Source organism: Tyto alba, unplaced genomic scaffold (genome assembly GCF_018691265.1).
Source record: "Tyto alba isolate M040663 unplaced genomic scaffold, T.alba_DEE_v4.0 Super-Scaffold_1000006, whole genome shotgun sequence".
Classification (NCBI taxonomy): Eukaryota; Metazoa; Chordata; class Aves; order Strigiformes; family Tytonidae; genus Tyto; species Tyto alba.
Window position 1 is genome coordinate 14,584,396 of NW_024881272.1, and position 22,463 is coordinate 14,606,858.

The 22,463-nt window shown below is 35.7% G+C and overlaps 1 protein-coding gene across 18 annotated transcripts in view; it reads right to left on the minus strand.

Annotated features, from left to right (window-relative positions):
• LOC116963542 (hornerin-like) overlaps positions 1–22,463 on the minus strand; it is an 84,115-nt gene that overhangs the window by 44,579 nt on the left and 17,073 nt on the right. For 16 of the 18 annotated variants that reach the window (XM_042784729.1, XM_033000807.2, XM_033000801.2 and 13 more), the window contains exons 1-9: positions 10,995–11,076; positions 8,039–8,234; positions 5,627–5,763; positions 5,242–5,333; positions 4,055–4,163; positions 3,364–3,390; positions 2,964–3,002; positions 2,108–2,152; positions 716–757 (exon numbers count right to left, since the gene is read on the minus strand). In XM_042784729.1, coding sequence (XP_042640663.1) covers positions 716–757; positions 2,108–2,152; positions 2,964–3,002; positions 3,364–3,390; positions 4,055–4,163; positions 5,242–5,333; positions 5,627–5,763; positions 8,039–8,234; positions 10,995–11,024 — 717 coding nt within the window. In that variant the 5' untranslated portion in view covers positions 11,025–11,076. Of the gene's footprint in view, positions 1–715; positions 758–2,107; positions 2,153–2,963; positions 3,003–3,363; positions 3,391–4,054; positions 4,164–5,241; positions 5,334–5,626; positions 5,764–8,038; positions 8,235–10,545; positions 10,706–10,994; positions 11,077–22,463 lie in introns of those variants that run through there. The other 2 variants (XM_042784690.1, XM_042784686.1) reach the window with 2 other exon arrangements.

The following is a 22,463-nucleotide window of genomic DNA, read 5'->3' on the forward strand; positions in this document are numbered from 1 at the left end:
ATACTATGAAAAACAAGCAAAAAACCCCATCATTGATATAGAAAGAGTAAATTTGACTGTTTCATTTGCCTGTCAAGTTTTTTCTCATTTTTTTTTTATATTGAGTAAATGTTTGGACATAGTAAATTTACATTAAAAATTAAAAATCTTATCTTGCAAATGTTGAAAAGAAACCAATATAATTATATATATTTGACCTGAATTCACAAATATTTTAGTCCATACAATTAGTCAGCATCTTGATAAAAATACTTCAGCTAAGTTTTTGATCCATTCAGCACCACATTAGAGCACTCTTGCATCTCTCACCTATTTCTGGATGACTGGCTTGACCTGTCTAGGATACATAACTTCACAAAGTATCCCTGATGCATGAAAAAATGAAAAACTGAAATAACCTTAGTTATTGTACATATTTGTGTGATTAATTGTGAGAGGAAGAACAACTTAAAACATTCAGACCAATTCACACCAGTTTTGTCTTGATTAGGAGAGAACAGACAACCTGTATAATGAGCGTAATGTGTCCTTTTTTCATGATTCTATCATCTATATATTTCTATTTAACATCTCAGTTTGCCAACCACTTTATGTCATTGAATAAACTGTAATATTAATCTTCTTTATTTTCCATTGGCAATAGAAACTCCCACTAAAGTCTAGAAGTTACTATAAATGTTGGGGACAAAAAAGTAAATGTAAGAAAAGTGCTTACAGGGGCACATCCACTCTTGCTTATTGTGTAGACTACTCCACTCTGAAATAAAAACAGAAGTCAATTATTTCCACATAAGAACAAAAAGGGGGGGAGGGCAGAAAGAAAGAAAAAAAAAACAGCTCTGCAATATGTATGTGCAAATATGGGATAAGCAATACAGAGGTTACCAGTTCACTGGCAGCTGGCTGTAGCAATTCTAATTTAGTATGAGACATTAGTCATCATCTGGATTTCATATAACTTTGTCATTGGTCATGTAACCTGTAAAAATCCACAAGTTGTTTTACTAAATTATTTATAATTTTAGAACAAATTAATAACTTCATGTAGTTACGTGACAAGATGAGAAACTCAGCTCTTCGAAAAGAGAATGTATTATAAATGAAAGAACTACAATGAAGAAAATCAGTATTTAGTGTATACATGAAAATAATTGGTATTTCTCAGAGTCTGGTAATTGCTCTTACAAGTAGTGAAGATTGAACAAATGGAATATTACCAGATAATTCACTAATAAATATAAATTACTAAAAAGTAGTAAGAAATATAGCCTTGAGAGTATCAGTTCAAGAAACTGGAGACATACCAGAAAGCATCTGACAGTTCAAGTGCAAATAGACGCATTATGATAGTGGAGATAATTAACTAAAAACCAAGTAAACATTGCTGTGATTAAGTGAAGATCAGTGAGAATGAAGACATACATATCCCAGAAGTTTTAAAAGGCTAACTAGACTGTGAAATCCCCAAATTTTCAATTGTAAATATGATCTGGTGTTGAAAGTGATACAGAAATTATACTGGAGCTTAAATATATGTGTGAATGTCTGTTCAAGTTTGGAGAAATTTTGCGAATTTTGTGGAGAAGACAGTGAAACACAAGTATAATTAGACCATTTATTTTGATTATCAAAAAAAAAGAAATAAAAAAATGCCTAACTTATCAATTAATAATAAGTACAGTTTCATTTCCATCATGCCAGATGTATCTAAAACTATGAAGTAGATGGTTTGTGACTCCGTTTGCATGCACATGTGCACAGATAGATATGAATATTCTAAGAAAACGGAAGTAATCTTTTTTTTTTCCTCAAAAGGGTCAATGCACTTGATAAAAATGCTTAGTGTGTGAAATTAGAGATGGTGAGGCATCCTGTTGGCAAGAATAACGACAGCAAGCTACTGAGTTCTGCAGAATGTAGGTAGTTGAACTTCATCCAGGTACTAAACATATAGTTTACTGGATGAATAACTCTGGCATTCTGCGTTAACTAGAAGAGATGATATCTCAGTACAGTATTAAATCATCTGAGTACTCTAGTTACAGAATTTTAGTTGTTCAAGGTTACTAAAGGAAAACGTACAAATGCTGGCAGTTAGGACTCTTACCTGACTGCCTGAATAGCTGTTCTGAGAGGAACTGGATGGTCCCACCTGTAAATAAATCAAAATGTTATTAATTATTTTGCAGAAATTGATTTTTATATAAATGATTTTCAGGAAAAAAAGATCTACTTGGTGGGAAAAGGAAGAACACATGAAGTAGTTTTCTGTGACTTCATTCCACCAACTGATACTATTAAAATTATTTCACGGATCTTTAAAGACAAACAATCAAAACTATGCCAAAACCACTGGTATAAATTAATGTAATTCTGCTGCTTGCTCCCTTTTTTATCTGGCCTCATACACTTGCTGTCCATCGCTGAGGAGGAGACCTACAGTGTCAAGATCATTAAAAAGTAGATGAAAACTTTCTACTGATATGATTATGTAATCACTAGACACTACGAAATGTTGGGCATATTTACTGGGAGAAAGGAAAGAAGATAAAGCAACTTCTTCACTGAGCTGCAATCGATAGTTTTCAGAAAAAAAAATAATCAAATAGTTAAATTTTATATCTAGATCACAATTTGCAAAAGGCAATGTTTCAGAGCTGTTGAAATAAGTGATCTTGAAAAGCAAGCAAGTACTATGACTAAAAAGTGAAGACAGAAAAAAGAAAAATTCTATTAGAAAATTACTCCAGATTAGCTAGAGAGAACCTGCAGGAGGAAATGGTAACAAGGCTGACAACCGGTTAGAAAGTTTGAGATTTTATTCAACCAAGGTAAATTGCCAAAAAGAAAAATAAATTGTGCAATAAGTGGGATAAAGATGTGACTAGAATAAGCTTTTGACTAGGTCTTGAGATCTTGGGCAATTAGCAATATATCAATGTCTTTGGAGAAAGAATACTTACCATGATGCATCGGCCTTGTGTTGTATAAGTCCCTCCACGCTGCAAGAAAGTACAGGTTCCAGTTACTGTTTATTGACTGGTGTATAAATACCAAATTATTTTAAACAGGAAATTAACTGAATTCACATTCATGGTTGGAGTGAAGAAGTGTTTAATTGCTTACAATACCTTACACACTGTAACAATCTGATCTGAGAACTGATGTTAACTAATTAAAACCAAAAGTAACTTCAAAACTGCATACAAAAATGTAAGCATAAATGAGATCTTGCTAGGAAAGTAATTTGAATGGTATGATATAATCCTCATGCTACAACCATGAAACAACTGCACCATTAGGACAGGAATTCTGAAACTGAGGTAATTGAAATTTGAGAAATCGAAGAAAAATTGCTCTTACCTTGTTACATTCTAATTCTATCATAAGCTGTGGGAAAAAAAAAAAAAAAAAAACAAACGAGGAAACATTTACAAATTATTTACTGGGAAAAAAAAAAAAGGCAGCTTACTATAGGAAACCAGAAATATATCTGGTGAAGTAGTGAGGGACAAAAGCAAGGGACAAAAAGGTGTTCACTCTTGGTTAGATCACAAGATGACACAAATCAGTGTTGCTACAATCAAGAACCAAACCGGTAGATTTGAACAGACTTTCTTTACTTTAGCTGCTTATCATGTTTAAAATGTTTGACACGAGCATAAATCTTGGCCAAAGATTAAACAAACTAATTTCTGAACATAAGCTACACAGCTATAGTTCCCAGAGACTGAGGCAGCAGTTAGGAACAGCACAGTACACCAGAAGTACGGTAGAGTTCTCCTTATGACTGATTTTCTTTGTCTTTATTCTATGGAATGTTTTGATAACTAGATTATTAGTTTCCTTATTTCTGTGGGGGAAAAATAATATTTATTTTTTTATCAATTTAGTAAGAGGATTAGGCAGTTAAATTAAAAGCATTGAAAATACCTAATGATTTTGGCCATCTTAGTTAATGAATACATGACAATGAATGTGTGTCTTTTATCAAGTCAAAGATATTTTAATTTACTGTATTAATTAATAATATGCAAATACACTCAAAACATACCTTCCTTTTACTTTTTCCTGTCCCATTAACTGACTCAGAATGTGTAGGTGTGAGAGTTTTGCTTTGAATTCCAACCCAAAATTTCTCTAGGTCTTGAACAACAGTTGCACTGGAAAGAAAACAAAGTAATTATTTTTATATCAAAATATTTCAGTATAAAATATCAATAAGCACTCCTCCCCCTGAGACAAGAAAAGCCACTCTGTTTTGATTTTAAGGGTACACAGTACAAGTTTGAAAAGAACATAATAATTTTCCAGAACATTTCTGTTTTCCAGTTACCATAGTATCTTTTAACATAATTTTGAAGATAAATAAAATAGATACTGAGAAGGAGCAGAAGACGAATGGACACTATTTGAAGAAGCATTCAGTCCAGTGGGGAGTGTCAACTCAGGTATCCATAAAAATTGTCACAACTCTTTCCTGCTCTGACAATCTTGATGTATGATGGTGAACGGATCTTCATGACGTTAGCAAGTGGAAGTTATCATGTTTTTACTTTGTGTACTTTTGCCCCTTTTTGTATTCCTCAAGGTTTAATGAAGCAAGGCCAAGATGCTCCTATCATAAATCTATACTTCAAACAATATCCAGCTACCAAATATTTAGATATTTTCCAATTACATCAAGGATGCATTTGGATAGACCAGGTGATATTTTTACAAGCTTCAGATCTGCAAGAAAGTTAGCATTAAATATAGGATAAATTTGCCTTTTCCTGTTTGCAGTAGTTAGTTCATTTGTCATAAACCAATTTTTAAATTTATCCTATGAGCATTAATATCAAACTACTTTTCTGCTGTTCAAAATGAAAAAAGTTATAATTGAATAGAGCCTGAACTTTACTTATTCAGGGAACTTGTTATATTCACATTGTTGCTCTTGTAATTAAAGAGGTCAAAGTGTAAAGACTGGTTACTCAAAGATCCATTAATAACACTGTGTTTAATGGAATTATTTACATACATTAACATCTGTAGGACAGTGTTTACCTTTTATAATTATACCTTGAAATGGAAATTACATTATTTAGTGGATACAGTAGGAAGTTATGACAAACTATGAAAAACCCATGATTGAGGCCAGACAAAAACATCAGAAACAGCAACACAGATCCGTGTCAAAATAATCGATAGAAATAAAATTTCAAGGCAAAAAAAAAAAAAAGAAAAACAATTATTTACATAAACTGAAGATCTCTAACATCATGTGGAGCAATCCATGTTGTTGTAATTTTCTGCTTCACATCTGAATTTGTATGACTTACTGCTGAATTCTGCAATTAAAAAGAAATACATATTATATAAGATGCAAAAGTTACTTTTACCTATATTATTAGGGGAACTGTTTCTACTACAGCAGGTACACTGATGTCCTCCTTAAAAGCGCCAGGTAGCTTCATATCACATCGGGAAGATACATTTATTTCCTGAGAAAGTCTAAATTTTTAAACTCTACTGATGAAATAACTTTGCCGTATAAAAAATGCTCACTTGTTCTATTAATTCTGATTAAAATATTTAAAAGGAAACCAAGCTTAAGTAAGTATTATAAAGACTAAACACATACCGTCACATTATGACATTCCAAGCCTTTAGTGTTTGGATCTGTAATTTTAAAAGTACCAATAGGAACATCTCCTTCTATTTCTCGAGCTTGCAGATTAAATCCTTTAAAACCAACATCTTTAAGTGCTTCTAGAGTCACTGTGAAAACAGACATTTTGAGAAATTTACGTTTCATACACAGCTAAAACCTCTTAAATGTTTAACATCTAATTTCCCTTACTCCAAAGCAGAAGACTGCATGTACAGAAATTCTTAAAACCTTTTACAGTATTTAAAAATACTGGAATTTATTACCATTTTAATTAACTATCAAGAGAATGACAATAAAAGAAAAGGAGGAAATTTGGAGAGGCATTTCTGTGTAAAGCAACATGAAATATATGATTGACAATTTAAAAAGTAATTCTGCTCTACTAAATGACTACACCTTTCATATTCATCTCATTTGCTCCCCATGCATACTGAGAATATTGTCCAATGGCCCTGCTGAACAAAAGGTTATTTATTTTCTGTCTAATTAGGCCTATGAAGTCAAAATAGCTATGGCAGAAAGAGAATTGCACTTCTTTCTCCCTCTGTTTCAAAATAAGAGATTTACTTTTGCCTAAGGCTGAATTGCAGGACCATTTTTTGCGGTTTTTGGTTTGTTTTTTTTTTTTTTTTTTTTTTTTTTAATGTGTTACAACTGGATAAACTAGACAGTTTGGCTCTCGCTCTATTTTCAATATGAAAAATTAGTAATTATGAACTCAATTTTACTCAAATTTTATTACTGAAGGAGCTCAGAAAAACATGGAGGAGAGCAGTTTCATGGTTTGTGTACATCCAAATTTAAATTAAATTTCAAGAGGCATAATCAAATTTGTTATGATCTATTATAAACTTGCTCCACTAGTGCCAATATTAGTCACTTTCACAAATAAAATCAGAATAATGGTTTATGCTCAAAGGTATGCATACTCATTAAAAATAAGGACAGACTAACTGGGAATGAGACACAAGTCAAGGCAAGGACCAATTATACCTTGACAATTTAACATTTCCAAACACCTGCATAATTACCTTTCCAATTTGTCATCAACTTTCAGTCCTAATTCACTAATTTTTTCAGGTATCACAGAAGGGATGACATCTAACACCTCAATGCAGTGTTAAATCAAGCACAGATGTGACTGTGAGTGTTGGCACATGGCATACCACAGGTGAAACTGCAATGGAAGGGCAAGCTAATTCAGCTCCCTGAGACGAGGTAATGGATGCTTACAATTTGAAGCAATAGAAAAGTAGTGCTACAGCAAGAAAAGCATGGTTAGGAAAAAAAAAAAAAAAAAAAAAGAAAAGAGGCAAGGTTAGTAGCATCTGGGATTCAATATCTTTGTCATGGTAAATCCCATATAACCTCACAGAATATTCTGCATATACTTCATCCATCATTTTGCTGGCAATACTCTTTTTAAAATAGCTCTTGGTAACCACACAGCCTTCTTGTCCTCGAAGGAGCTATTCACACATGTTTTTCCAAGAATGGCAGGTATAATAGGACTCTTAATGCTTCTCCATTCTCCTCCCCACATATCACTCTCCATGGAAGGACGTCTATGCTACTAGGTTCAGGTAAAACAGAATCCCAGCTAGACAGTAGCTATTCAGTGAATAATGCTCTTTTTCAGCTACTGAGATACAACAAGAGACATGTGACAGGTTACAACTCACTTCCATGTCCATGATACTTCTAGCAAATGGCTGGAAAAAGTATCCTTCACAAGCCACTTAAAGTGTGACAGCACCATGAGATGGCACCATAGTGTGGAGAAACAAGGCTGTCAAGATGTTTCATCCAGAGAGCAATTTGGGATTAAGAAAATAAAAAGGTGGTTTAAACTACAATAGCTCCACCTCTTGTAATTTGATAAAATCTGGGATGCAGCTCTTAGAAGGATGACTCAAAATGTCTCACTCTTGAGTTGTCTTATACTGCATCCTGAATTTTTATTTTCCTGTAAGATGACAGCATATGAACTTCTAATGAGCAGGATCCCTTTGTATCACAGAGGCCTGATACAACAGCAGATACTCAAATCCTAAATTAAACAGCAACTATTTATTAGTCCAGTTTGGCCAGCTGTCCAATTTCATGCTAATTTTGTCATAAAAATTATAGCATGAAGTTAATATATATTTATTAGATAGGGAAAAGAAAAACTGAGATAATATATTTTCAGTTATACAAATATATACATATATATGTATATATAAAGCATTTCAAAAAAGATTAATATCTCAGGTATAGATGAATGATATTGAAATAAAAAAGTAAATTTAACTAGAATGAGAGGAAAATTGGGGAATTTTGGCGAAACCTGGTAATTCTGGGAGATACAGATAAAGATTTTATGTCATTCAGATTATTTACCTTGGATTTCATTTCCTGGCTCAAAGTTATCAAAAGATACAGCAATAATATATGGTGGTGAAGATGTCTGTGGTTCAGCTTCATAGTTTGGTAACAGAGAATCACAATCAATTGAGGTATTTGTCTGTGGAAACCCAAGGATTCCAGGCAAAATTATCCCACAGAACAAAAAAACTAAGTAGGAGTGTCTCCTCATCTGTGGAAAAAAAGAGACAATATAGTTTATAGTAACTTCTTTATAGTAGTTGCTGTGTTTGACAAATATCTGCTTTTCTCCAGGGTAGGAAACAGAAGAAGGGTAGAAAGACGGGCTTTCATTGCATTCATGTATTCTGAAGAAAATAAATTAAAATAAAATACCTATATGCACTGGCAGAACAGGGCAATAAAAAACAGAAATATTTTAATTTTAAAATGCTGAATTATTAATGGAAGTTTGAATTCTCCAGTTACATTACATCAATCCATTAACAGCCATGTCTGCCGCATTATGGCTTTGGACTAGAAAAAGCTGTAAACAAACTTCCCCATTCTTGAGCTGGCAGATTTAGCTCAGCTCCTTCATTATTCAAAAACTAAGATACAATCCTTGGTCTCTCAAACTGCTTTTTGTAGATATAACCATGACTAGCATGGTCTCTTTTGACTGCTTTGCCTACTTTCACTTCCAAGAGACAGCCAAGAAATCTGTTGTTAAATGCCTTAGACAACTCCTGGAAGTTTTTCAAAATATTTGCTTCCTGAAGGAGTTAACAAAAGACTTTCACAAAGTTCTTTGAATTTCTAAACAATTCAAAAATACTAAATTGTTAGTGCATGCTCCCTATGGGTTAAGATTAATTATAGCCAGTACAGAAATTCACAAAAATAACTAAGAGGCAGGTCCAAAGTTCAGTCTTCAAGAATTGTCAGTGGAAAGAAAATGTATTTTCTTTATCCTTCATTTGTAGTACTGACACTGATAGTAAACTATTTCCAAGAATGAAAGGAAACATTTTCCAGCAGTATTCTCAGGTGTTCAATACCAGATATTACCATCCATACTCAAAGTCTAAACATTTAACCATTGCACCACATAGTTGTGAGGCCATTGCATCTTATTAACACCTCACTGTTCCAGTTACAAAAATGCTGAGACAAATGTTAAATCACAGGGAGTATTATAATAATGCTATTTTTCATGCTGTCTCCTACAGGATTGCCTTGTTTGATACAATAGACTGTAACAGAAAAAATGGAGATTTTTACTTGAGATTTTTTAAAGAATTTCAAACACAATGTAAGAGATATGTTCAATTTGTATCATCTACCTGTGTATCTTAATTTGTGCATCAATGTATACGACCATTCTGTTTTGTACATGCTAGTGAAATAAGTAACAGACACACCTGGAAGCATGGGGGGAAAACTTCAAAGCACAATTCCAAACACCCATGCACTTAACTCTGAAGTTAAACTACTTTTTAAAAGCCAACAAACAATAAAACGGGTGACTGTAATGTGCTGAAAGATTTTCTATAGGAAGATGATGAAGGTTTGAATGGAGTCACAACCAGTAAGTGCAGCAATCAGGAAAGCTATATGTGCAAGTTATCATGTCTTCAAAGCAGATGAAGACTATCTCTCCTAAGAGTCTCATGAAAATGTCACTTAAATGGGATCCTGGTAAGCATTATGTTTTGGTATCAGTACACTGGGTGCGGTTATCCAATCTCTCGTGACGATTTTGACATGGCCCACCTCTAATTAAATTTTAAATACAGCATGTAGGTGCTATTATATTAACAGATGTGGTAAACAGTGATTTAATGTGAACCAGTCTACGTGTTGTTGAAATCTTTGTCTGACTCATGGAGAGACGGAAAAAAAAATCTGTTTCTAATTAGATGTTCTATTTCAAAGCACAGAGTCCTTAGCACTAGTTCAGTTGGGATTGGAAAATTGTCTGGGGCTGCACTCTTCCACAAAAGAAAACCAGTCTGAAACCTCCTTTCCTCTTTTTCTAGCTAGAAGAGAACCAGAAATACAAGCTCAACAAGTTGAAACACGGCTGAGATGCCTTCTCTTTGCATCAGCTCTCTGATTTAACAATTCATGAACTATCCTAAGAGTCTCATCATGCCATCCTTTGGAACCGGGTTTTAGATGAGGAAGAGGGACATACTAGCATCTTACAAAATTCCAAGTCCAGACGTGAGGCAGAAGCAGAAAATAATTCCCATGGATGCCGAGTTCCAATACATATTCAATGTATTCATGTTATCTTGGATCACAAATTTACCTTTTCTCCATGAAAGGTGTAAAGAAACTAAAAGTAAGTATTTATAAAATAGAAGCACAGGGAATTCTGGCAAAAAAATATCATTTGCAAGCTTCTGATGTGATATTATTATGAAAAACTAACTATCCTCAGTTCCTTCATCTGATGGAAAAATTCTAATTCTTTTTTAATCACAGATACAATCCTTTCTTCCTATGAGCCTATATGGCCCTGATCTTTGCAGTACCTCAGCTGCTACTTCAAGAATCCTCTTCCACACTTAGTCTAATGTGACTTCAGGCCAACAATTAAATCCCTGGGTGCTAGTTAGCTACTGCGTTCAAAGTCTAGTGGACTTGGGAAGAGACACTTTGGTGGTTTGCTTCTCCAGAGCCTTAGGCAAATTTCTGAATAGAGACAAAAGTTGTTTTAGAAGCATTTAAATACAAAGTATTTAATTAATATGATAAATACTTTTCCATAATTTGAAAAACACAGTCCTGGCAAGTCCATCCCGCCAACAGTTTAAGACTCAGTCCTGTGTATCCCTTTCTAATCCCATTCTTTAGGAGTATTTTCCTCCCTTCTTTTCTCCCCCTAGATGCTCTTGATGAGCCACAGACTTACTCTTCAGCCTCTGCGAATAAGCCCCACCAGGTAGTGAGCACCCTGTCCCCCACACCCCCACCAACACACCTTATCGACCGAGTGCTGATGTGTGGGCATCCTCCGGTCCCTCTGTGGTCAGTGTGGAAGAGCTGCAGGCGGGCAGCGCGGGTGCCCCAGCAAGATGAGAGGGAGGAGGCGGCAGGCCCGGCCAATCCGCTGTGAGGCGGGAGCCAGCGCGGCCAATCGGGGCCGGCCGGGCCTCTGCCCTGGAAATGAGGGCGCCGCAGGTGGGACTCCCCTGCCCAGATGGGGCGATGACAACACACGCTCCTCGGGTGAGTCATGCCCCCTCTGACCTTGAACTCCGCATCTGGGGTAGGTAGGGCGTCTGAAGGCTGGCAGCCTAAACTAGCACCTTGACTAAAATCTACAGCATTATGCTCTACAAAAGACTTACGAATATTTCATGAGCCGTTCTGGCAAAATATTCTACACTAGCCTGTGTAATTTGACCTCAGAATATTCTGCTGTGAGATTTCTCCACTTTTTTACTCCTTTCTTACTGTTGGAAAAGACATGGGAAGTTCCAATCGTTGTAATAACACCAAGCATTTTCTCAGAGTAAAGAGTTAATGAGGATGTTTTATCTCATGTACCTTGTGGGAAGGATCTGAAGTTACTGCATCTAGCCTGTATTAAAAAATAAACAATAAACTTTTCCTTCTCTTCAGATGCATGTTCACAAGGTCTCTGCTGAAGATGGGGAGAAGTCCAAAAGCTGGATGACATAGGAGAGAAGAGGAGAAGAGTGAAGAAGAGAATGGAATATTTTCAGTTGGAAGGGACCCACAATCATCTGTCTAGCCCAACTGCCTGACCATTTCAGGGCTGACCAAATTAAAGCATGTTACTAAGGGCATCGTGCAGGTGCCTTTTAAACACTGACGGGCTTGGGGCATCGACCACCTCTCTAGGAAGCCCATTCCAATGTTTGACCACCCTCTCAGTAAAAAAATGCTTCTTAATGTCCAGTCAAACCTCCCCTGGCACAGCTTTGAACCATTCCCACACGTCCTGTCACTGGATCCCAGGGAGAACTGCTCAGTACCGCCCTCTCCATGTCCCCTCCTCAGGAAGCTGTAGGGAGCAATGACGTCACCCCTCAGCCTCCTTTTCTCCAAACTAGACAGTCTCCTTAGCAGTTCCTCTCAGGACATTCCTTCCAGCCCTTTCACCAGCTTTGTTGCCCCCTGGATGCATTCAAGTACCTTAACAATATGACAGACATTTCTATTTACCCAGGGAATACCAGGAAATCCATGAACCAAAGACTGTTCACAAGAAACTTCCGCTTCTTGATGTTTGTGAATTTAAAATGTACTTAAAATTCAAAATGCTGATAGCATTTTAAGAAGATTATATATTTTTAAGATTTAGAGTATTTAACTAACTGTATTCTCTTTCAGTTAATCACATTTAATTAATGAGTAGCATTTTATTTACATTATTCCATTATGAAAGACATTGCTTCCTATCTGCTACTATCCATTGAGGAAGAGATTATAATCTTCCTTCTCTTTCTGTACCACCAAACTAACCATTGATATCAATGTTATAAATAACAATGAAAATGCATGCTACACACCACAAATGCAATATCATACCCGCAATGCTATGTCAAATAAATGACACAATAAAGGAATGCCAACCGATTGCACCAGAAACACATAAACAAAGAGATGGGATCTTACAAATGCATATATGCAAGAGCTCCTTCACTACCAGCTAGGAGATACTGAGAGGTAACCAGAGGGATCAGAACTATTACTCCAGGCTACTTCGAGCAGCAATGAGTACTCCATGAATATTTGGTTTGACAGGCAGATATATAAATGTCAGGCAATGAGTTGCTGTAATCTTGGTAATATTATGGTTATAAAGAAGCATAGATAAGACAAGCAATATGCTTATGTTGACTTCAACACTAATAAAATACTATACTGAATAAGCTGATAAAGACCCAGACCATTTTACAATGTGAGAGTTGTAAACCTGCTGCCCCAGCTCTTACACAACATATTGCTTGCGGTTTATTTCAAAGGAACAGTATTTCCACTGAATCAAACAGAGGACATCGATAGAGTAATAATTTACTTGTTCTCCAGATTTGCCAGTTAAAAAAAAAGTCTTTTTCAAGTCTCCACACTTGAAAAGGACAATTTTGCAATCATAAATTAAATACTGACTGAACCAGTGGTGAATTCTTGACTCTGGTGAAACCATGTTTACAAAGTTTGCTACGTACTGAAACTACTGTGCAAGTGCAGATCAACCCTATGCTGTATTCACATGGAGTTCCCTTGTGCTTGGAAGGCCTTCAATGCACATTCCTGTGGGAACCTTAGTGGCAATTTTTTTTTTTTTTTTAAGATCTCTGATTGTATGGTCACCTGTATAGAGTTAGCTGTTTTTTCTTTAGAATAATCACATATAGACTTGTGCCACCAAGAGTGAGTCAATTCATTTCAGGAACCAGTGTCTAGAACACTGAAAGGAAGGGGATTCCTACTGGGCAGGAGGTGAAAATTTTAAAGGGCACATAGTAGACAAAGGGGAAGCCAGCTACTCACCTAAGCAAAAGAGTATCTTCTTGAATAAAGGACTGCAAATCTTGGCAGAGTTTTCTAGAAACATTTTGTTTCTACTGAAAGCTGTTTAAACCAAATCAGAACAAGCAGCCTGTTTCTTTTTTCCTGACTCCAATTGCCTACATGACCCTCAAGAGCCTTCAGCTTGCTCTCTGCAACTTCTGAGGCAAAGATTATTTTTGATCTGGTATCTGACACTGCAACTAGAAATGCTAGAGAGTGTAACAAAGCTTCAGTTAATATCAACATAGATAAATAACAATGTAAAAGATGTGAGGGCTATCTTCATCAGGGTCTGGTATCCTTATCAAACTGCTTTGATGTTTCCAGTATGCACTGTTGATACACCTCTGAGTCTTGGACTTTGCAGGAGAATTGACGAATTATTTGCTTGGATACTTCAGGTGTGCTGGGAGACAATGAATGATAAGACAGTAACCACTACAAAATTATTTCAGAGAAAATGTGCATAAGAAGTCATCTTACAGATGTGAATAGGTGAGATTACAACCATATACATCTTTTGAGTACTCCAAACTGACTCTGTGAAACAATAAGAGTGAGTGGGAAGGGAGATAAAGCAGTTTTATTTCTTCCAAACACTATTTTCCATAATTCTGACAAACAATTATTACTGAACATCTTTGCCTCCTCTTAAAAGTCAGGTGCCTTACCAAGCCCTTCCAATCTTTTTGTTTCCTCCTTTCTCAAAGAGGGAAAGCCAAGAAAAATTCTTATAAACATTAAAAACAAAATTTGCTTTCCTGACATCTACTTTGACAATCACAAGAAATTTCTGTAATATCCTACATTCCATCTCCAAATGAAATTGGTTTGCTCAGTGGACAGTATTAGTGCTATTACGAGGATGTTACCACCGCTGCAATCCTCCAGCATACTTTTTGTAACTCCAAAGTACTCAACTGAAGTTATTTTGAAACACATTGTAGTCTAAATTTAGTGGTGAGGATTCTTAATAGGCTGTGTGAATTTTATCATAATGATTATATGAAGAGATACTTATTTACTTTTCCTTCAAAAACAGTATTTCTTCCACCTTACACTGGTGTGTCAATATTTATATCCTATTTCCAAGGCCTTTAAGTATTGCCACATTGTTTGAAGGGAACATACTTCCTACGTTCAACAATTATGTTCCCTTCTTAAAAATACACCAATATATAATACAGTAGAATTACTGCTCAAAATAGCTCTAGCTATAATTAAGTGTAGTGTTGTTCTTCACAAAAAGAATATTACATTAAAATAGTACATTGAAGGGGCAACTAAAATTTATAAAGTGTATTTTGGGTTCTTAAGGAAATACATTAAATGTACTCTCAATAAATGTGTAAGTATCTGATAATTCAGCAAACCAGTAATTTATACATTTTTCTAGAAAAAAGAGAAAATATTAAAATTATCCTCTCACATATTAAAAATTTTCAACTCTTTCCTGTCTTTAATTTTTTGGTTTTGCTCAAGTTAGCAGCTTTCTTGTTTGATTTAAACCCTGCCAATATTAGTGTAAGTCTGGTACTCTATAAATAACAATAATGGTCCACGCCCCGAAAGTCCTAGTTAGATGATGTCACCGGGAGCCTTACATGAGAATTCCTGAGCAAAAAAAAACGTTTGACTTGACTACAAAAGAGTAGAAAGGGAGTGATTGGTAACGGATTACTTCTACCGAACTTTTTTGCCACAGTATAGATGAGGGTGAAAGAGAGTTTGCAGAGCTTATCCATGCTATACACTTAAGTGCTGCTCAGGAGAAACACCTGACATGAACACCACATACAACAGCAATGACATATGAATGTTGTGTCATCTTATCTCGTGCATTGTGCAAGCTAACAAATAGTATTGTCCCTATGTGCTTTTAAGGTGAGTGCTTGGGTGTGGCTGCAAACATATGCAATATTTCACATAAGCCACAGTGACTAGCATTTGTTTGTGATTTACCAGGCTCTGTATTCAGGTTTAAATAAATGTAAACATCTGTCCATGGAATGGAAGACATAATACAAGAGGGATCCCACTACCAAGGTATGCAGTCCAAAAGAAAACGGAAGCCTTAATATTAACAAACAAAATTCATTGTTTTCACAGTCACAGAGAAGCTAAATGGTCTCTCTTACAGATAGCACCTCCTGCTATTACTGAAATATTGTCTTTATATGTAATTTGTATCAATGGATCCAGAATACTTCGAGCACAGTTAAAATATCTTTACAGGCTATTTGTAAGTCCCTGTGGCCTAGAGGATTCACTCGTACAGTGGAGTTAATGCAATACATACATATGTATGTGTGATGCACTCACTCAAGAGTGAGCAGCTAGAGTTCAGTAATGTAAGTTTAGCTTTAGAGACTCTACCAAATCAACAGTACTGGGTCAAAAATACCATAGCAAGATGATATGAAACACTGACTGGTATAAACCCACTTTGCTGATGCAAAAATTCTGACTGCTTAGGCTAATTGAGTTTTGGCTAAATTGAGAGAAACATTGTTGCATGCCCGTAACTGATACCCATAAAATCTGTGCAATTGTATGATCAGACAATGCACAGACATGGTATTAATAATCATAAATCCTCAACTTATAAGAGTTTCTTTCAATCATGCAGGCCAAGAGGGAGATGCCCACACTGGTGGATATGCCTTTGGACTTCAAAATCAACTTAAACACTTGTGATCCATTTCTTTGAAACTGTAACTAAAGGAAGTTTAATATTTATCTTGATGTCAATCTATACAAGACGTTCCTAGGTAAGAGAATGTGATTGCAGCTTGGAGTGGTCTCAGGTTCATCATTTATAGAAGCCAAAAAGCAGCCATCATAGAAAGAGGCATGATTTTTTGGTATGCAGAAAGGTTGTCTAATTTTGCCTAACAACATATACACAACTACTTGAATACAAGAGCATAAAGGAAGCAGAGGATAGAGGGAAGGTATAATGGGCTCATGTGGTTTCTGATAATATCAGATTCCCAAGCAACAGCTGGTTAACAATATATTTTCCAGGACATGATCGACAAGATATTTGATATTGTATGGGTTTCCAGCAATAAATAATAACACTTCCACTGCATCTTTTCTGTTTGTCTCTGAGCACACCTTGCAAATAGTAATAAAGTAATCCTTACCTTCCCCTCCTTGTGAGGCAGGGAAGTATTATTATTTGTACTTAATTCTGCAGATGAGGAAACCAAGTCACAGAGGGATTAAGTGACTCGGCCAAGGTCATATAGAAAGTCTGCTGCCACTCATGGTATGCGTCAGTCGTTGTCAGCACTCAGTGACACTCCCTGAAAAGTTCACTCAACCCCTTTCTCTGCATAGGCCAGCATCTTTAAGATTTCGTAAGTCTCATCTTCCACCCTAACTTTGACTGAAAGAAGAAACTTCAACAGCTCAGGTTAGAGTCAGGCTGAGCATGATCCCCAATTAATGGTTTTCCTGCTGTTTCATTTGGGACACCTGATTACCTCTAGGATTCTACTTTATTTTCAACTCTGCTGGGAATTCCTCCTGTTGGACTCCTCTAATTTAAAACTATGCAGCTAGGCAGGATAATCTTGCACAAATAGACAATATAATAAATACATGCAGTAATTATTTTCAAAGATACATACGTATTTCTCTTAGAACACACACAGGTCACAAAGCTCCCAGTTTCTACTCCTGCGCTTGAAAAAAACCCACCTTCCTTCTCTACACAATATAAATCAGCTCAAAGTTTCATACAATTCATGTCATAGTAAGCATGTATGTATATATATATACACATACAGAAAAATCATAATACCTCCCGTATAGACACTGTTATACTACAGATGGGTATCTCTAACTATATAACCCTTATAGAAAAAAATAGCAAGAATAATCTTAAAAAATTAAAACACACATGCTAAAGTATTTCACTTTTACAGAAACTTTCCAACCAAAATCTCTGCTGTATTTTTAAGTGTAAGCATTTATTTGATGCATTTCACATATTATTATTTCACTGTGCATTAATGTATCAGAATAGTTAGTGTACTTAGTTTGGATGATGTCTTTGGGTGATGAAAAATTTAAGTGCACATCATGCCCTTTCTCGCTGGTAAAGCAGAAACCTGAGCTTTGTCTTAGATCTTCAGTTGCCCCAACTTTGTCTTAAGAAATTTTTTCATATCTTCCTCACTTTAAGTTTTCTGTTCCTGAATTTGAACAAACACCCCTAATTTCTTAATTCAAAGCTTCAGTTTGTTAAATTATACACTTTGAAATTTTAAAAGACCCTGATAACACAAATGTCTTTTGTAATTTAATTTACTTTTAACTTACATTATGTTAATTTGCATTTCATATGCATCTTAGGAAGCAGACATGGTAGACAATAAATAAAACAAATAAAAACATGGTAGACAATAAATAGAACAACCAACTCTGTGAAGCACAAAAACAGTCAATGTGAATTTGTGGAGATTGTGTTTAACCTATAAGGAGAAGTTAGCTGTGTTGTATGGGGAAAGCAACATTACTCTTTTATCTGTGTTAGACTGTAAATTGGGAAACTGAACATAGCCCATGAGTAAGCAATTAATTATGGGCCTCTTCATATACAGCTGAGGAATTAACATGGAAACATATATGGGTCACAAAAGCGATCTGTGCACTGGGGAAGAGAAAACACCACCATCGTTCCCTGTGAACTACACAGTGAACACTGCAATTTTCTCAGTTTAAACAGAAATGCCAAGATTCAGACACAGCCAAATCAAGAAGTCCTAGAATCAATCAGTATGTTCAAGGCTCAAGATCAGATTAACAGCTGTTTCTTCTATGCTGGTCATACTAGATTCTGGTGCTGTATTGAACTGCTGAAATCCCCCTTCCACTCCCTCATCTTCAAATCCAGGTCAGGATTTTTGCATTCTTTATAATCTGTCTATACCTAAAAGCTATCCTATACCAAATATAGCTCAGTTCCTCCATTTTATTAATAGAAAAGAAGCAGAGTGGCTCTTTTTTTTTTTTTTTTTCTTTTACTGATTCCATAATTAATCTTTTCAGTTCATGCCTTAGTAGGGCTGCTCCAAACTCAGGAGTGACTTTTCTCTGGGAACAGAAAGAGTAATTTTGTAAACAAAAGAATAGGCATGAGAGTTGGGGATCTGCCATTTATTCCTTGCTCTGTCACAAATTTCCTGTGTGACTCTAGCAAGTCATTAATCTCTATATGCCTCATCTAGAAAATGGGATAATGATATTTAACTATTTCATTGGGAGGCTTAATGGTTGTGAAATGTGCTGAGCTCCTTGGATGGAAGGAAGCTGCTGTCAGAGTAAACAGTAATGGTATGATTATGTTTGGTGAGAAGGTTTTAGGAGAGTCACTTTGTAACATCAATATCACAATTCTTCATTATACACACAACCCTGGTTAATCAAGTGAGTCACTTACTGAGAAATTTGTGGTTTACTTCACTTGTGCTATCTATGCATACTGTCTGGACCCCAAAGTCAAAATGAATTGTTAACACCCTGAAAATCTGTGGAAAGAGATACCTTCTTTAGAGGATGACACATCCTTTCTCTGGTCTTAGAATCTAACTGCAAGAATCAGCCTACAAAAAGTTTAGAAAGATGACTACAGGCTTTGAAATCTGCTACAGACTAGTACATCCCACCATGGGACAGATCAGTTATAGACAGTAGCACAGATATTAGTTTCTTGTTGATTTTTCCTGATATTCTAGAAAACAATGGGTCTTGAACTAATGCTTCTGTCATTCACATATTCTTAAATGGGAACACAGCTATGGATTCTGAACACATTTGTGAAAAATTATGTAATTACTTCAGCCAGTGAGAACCACACATGCTTAGAATCTCTAAAAAAGTCATATAGCCTTTTTTGGAACTTTTCTGTGGATGTAGGTACCTAAAGTTAGACACACATACTAGGTAGTTCTAACTTCTTGAAGCTTCACCTCTCTCCAGGATCCCATCTTCTCCCTTCTTCTCATCCATATTTCCTTGTTTGGGTATTTTTTAGGTTTATACTACTTTCATTGAGAAGAGGGTGTGACATCAAAGACTCTTCTCTATTGCTTTTGGTCAGCATAATATGAAAAATGTCATGACTATCTCCTACGACCTCAAGTAACTCATGCTGACAAAATGACTCGAAACTTATTTTGGGGCAACAACTTGAAACTGATGGTCCTGGTTCTACCATAGGAATCCTAACTTCATTTGTGATAAGGAGTTAATACTGGTCACCTAAATCCTCTGTGATGTTTTAATGCTGGTAAAATGTCAATGAACATGTGTTGTTTTCCTTTTCAAATTAAAAGGTCACCTGAAATAAATATACCTGTTTAGATACACTGCAAATACTTAATACCCCACCACTGATACCTTAAAAAATTCTTGATATCCATTTCCAGTACCTTGACTACAGGAAACAATAAGCCACCTTTTTACTTAAAAAGGAACTTAATCAGGCATCCACTTTCACCCAATGCATGTAACGAAATAACAAGGAATTAGAACAGTGTTATATAATAGAGAAAACAGTATATGAGAGACAGAGAAAGCTATTCTTGTATCACTGAGAACACATTCTCAAAGGTAAGGCATGGCTTTCATGGTATTACTAGGAATGTGATTACAATCAAAGCAGAAATAAAGTCTTCTAATGGTAGTGGCACTAAAAACTGTAGCATTGGTCCTGTCTAATCCATTCAGTGCACAATGATGTAGAAACTTAACTGAGTTTTCTCTATGGAACTTTATCTGTCCAAAGGAGATCCAGGTTTCAGAAAAAATATGAGATATTGGAATAAACAGGAAGTTCACATATTGTTCTGTCAAACCGAGGGCAGCTAGCGAGCTAACCAATTTTTAAGCTTTCATTACATCATTTTGCAACCTCTCCACAGCAACACAGCTGAATAAGGGTCCTCTCACACCTAATTCACATTTCATGGTTTCATATCTTAAAGATCAGATGATTCCACAGCATCACATCAGTGCCTATTGCACTTCTGTATCATTGGAAAGTGGGCAATTCTGAGTGGAGGCAAAAGACATCATTTAAATAGATTTGCAGGTAACTACATTGAGTTCCATCATCAAATGCCTTGATTCATGTCAACCCAAGTAAAACAAAACACCATTTATGGTATGTAAGTGGCCAGAACTCATTTAGTGGGTCAAAAGGTTAAAATATTCATTCCACAACCAGCACCTTGAGAAACACACATGAGATAGTTAGTTGAAGTCACCAAAAGAAGAAAAATTTACTATTTACTATAGAAATTTTCAAAGACTCAATCACAAATTAGTGTTGAAATAAGAATTTGTAACGCAGGACCACTGTGGTTGTTTCTGCTTGGCAGTATCTGAGTAATGCAAATTCTGTTTGTAGCAGTACATTAAATGACAAATTATGAATTATTATGTTAAGATTACAAATTAGATGTAGAAATACCTGAATGGACCACTCCTGTTCTCTTACTGTTTTCTGCTTGTTTCTGTGCCCTGGTGAGCCTTTGTGACAAGAATCATTTTAATATATATGTCTTCTGAAGTGCTCAATAGAGGCTCTTGCAAGACAAACCATAGCAGATACACTACAGAAGACACCATTGAATCTCTGAAAACTCTAGGATTAACTTTACTCCAAATTTTAAAGCAAGGATTAACCTGTTTTGCAGATTGCTGAAAAAAAGATGTACTGTGACAAGGCCTATCCAACACCTAAAACTGATCATCCACTAAAGTTGGGCCTTTTCTAGTATGTGTTTACTCTCTAGAATCTGTGGTTTTAAAATTAAATCAGGACATGTAAGTTTCAGATATTCTCTTTCAGCAAAAGGAATGCAGTAACTACATGGTGTAAGCTGACATCACTGGCAGGTCTGTACAAATCTACATTTGCTTATAACAACATAGAGATTTACAACTGAGAATGAGCCCTACTTTTACCTCAGAAGGCAGTGTCTGCCAGCAGGACCTAACACTCAGTGGAGAAAAATGTGAGCTTGGCATGACTGAGGTAGGCATTAGAAGATATACAGCTGGAAGTGGATAAACTGGTATGGGCAAGGTCGAGAGTATTAAAATTTGGCCTATTTCTTCTACTGAAATACTCACTGAAGGGTTTGTATAGGGACAATGTACCATACAGTTGGTATGTAAAAAACAGTAAAAATAAAACACTCTTCAAAAAAAGTGTTAGGAAAAAGAATGTGTATGACAAGTTCATGCAAATTAGGAATTAAGAAAATTTAGGAAAATGTGAAGAGACATTTAAAACACCAAAGGAAGAATTTACAGATTACTTATTTCCCCCTGAATCTTACTCTTGATATGTATTTGGCTATATGTGTGGAAAAAAGGCTATAATACTGTTTATCATGCCCAGAAACTACTGTGCCAAGACTGCAGAGCTCTTAAATTGCACAAGCTCTTGTGCCTTGCTAAGAAGGTAGGAACATGTAACAGTAGAAATGAGAAAAGTAAAAAAGGGGAAGGAGTGCCAGAGAAGCAAGTCCTCCTCTGGACTGAGTCCCCCAAGGAAGAATTGTAATCAGTACAGTTTAATGTTTTCAAAGCTTCAGGCCTGAATGACTCTAAAGTAGCTCTAAAGGACTGAGAAGAATACTAACTACTACCTTCAAATGCAGCACTTTCCCATTCAGCTTTTGGTAAGAGCAATAAGAGGTCTTTGAAAGTCATAAGATTTCTATTTTCTCCCTATATAAACCCCCCACTGTTACAGACAGTTACAAGAGCAAGTTATAGACAACCAACAAAATGCTCAATGGCCTAGCTACCCTCTGAATTAAATTTACTCCTTTTTCCTGTATCAGTATTAAATATTTAACGGGTAACTATAGGAAGTTTA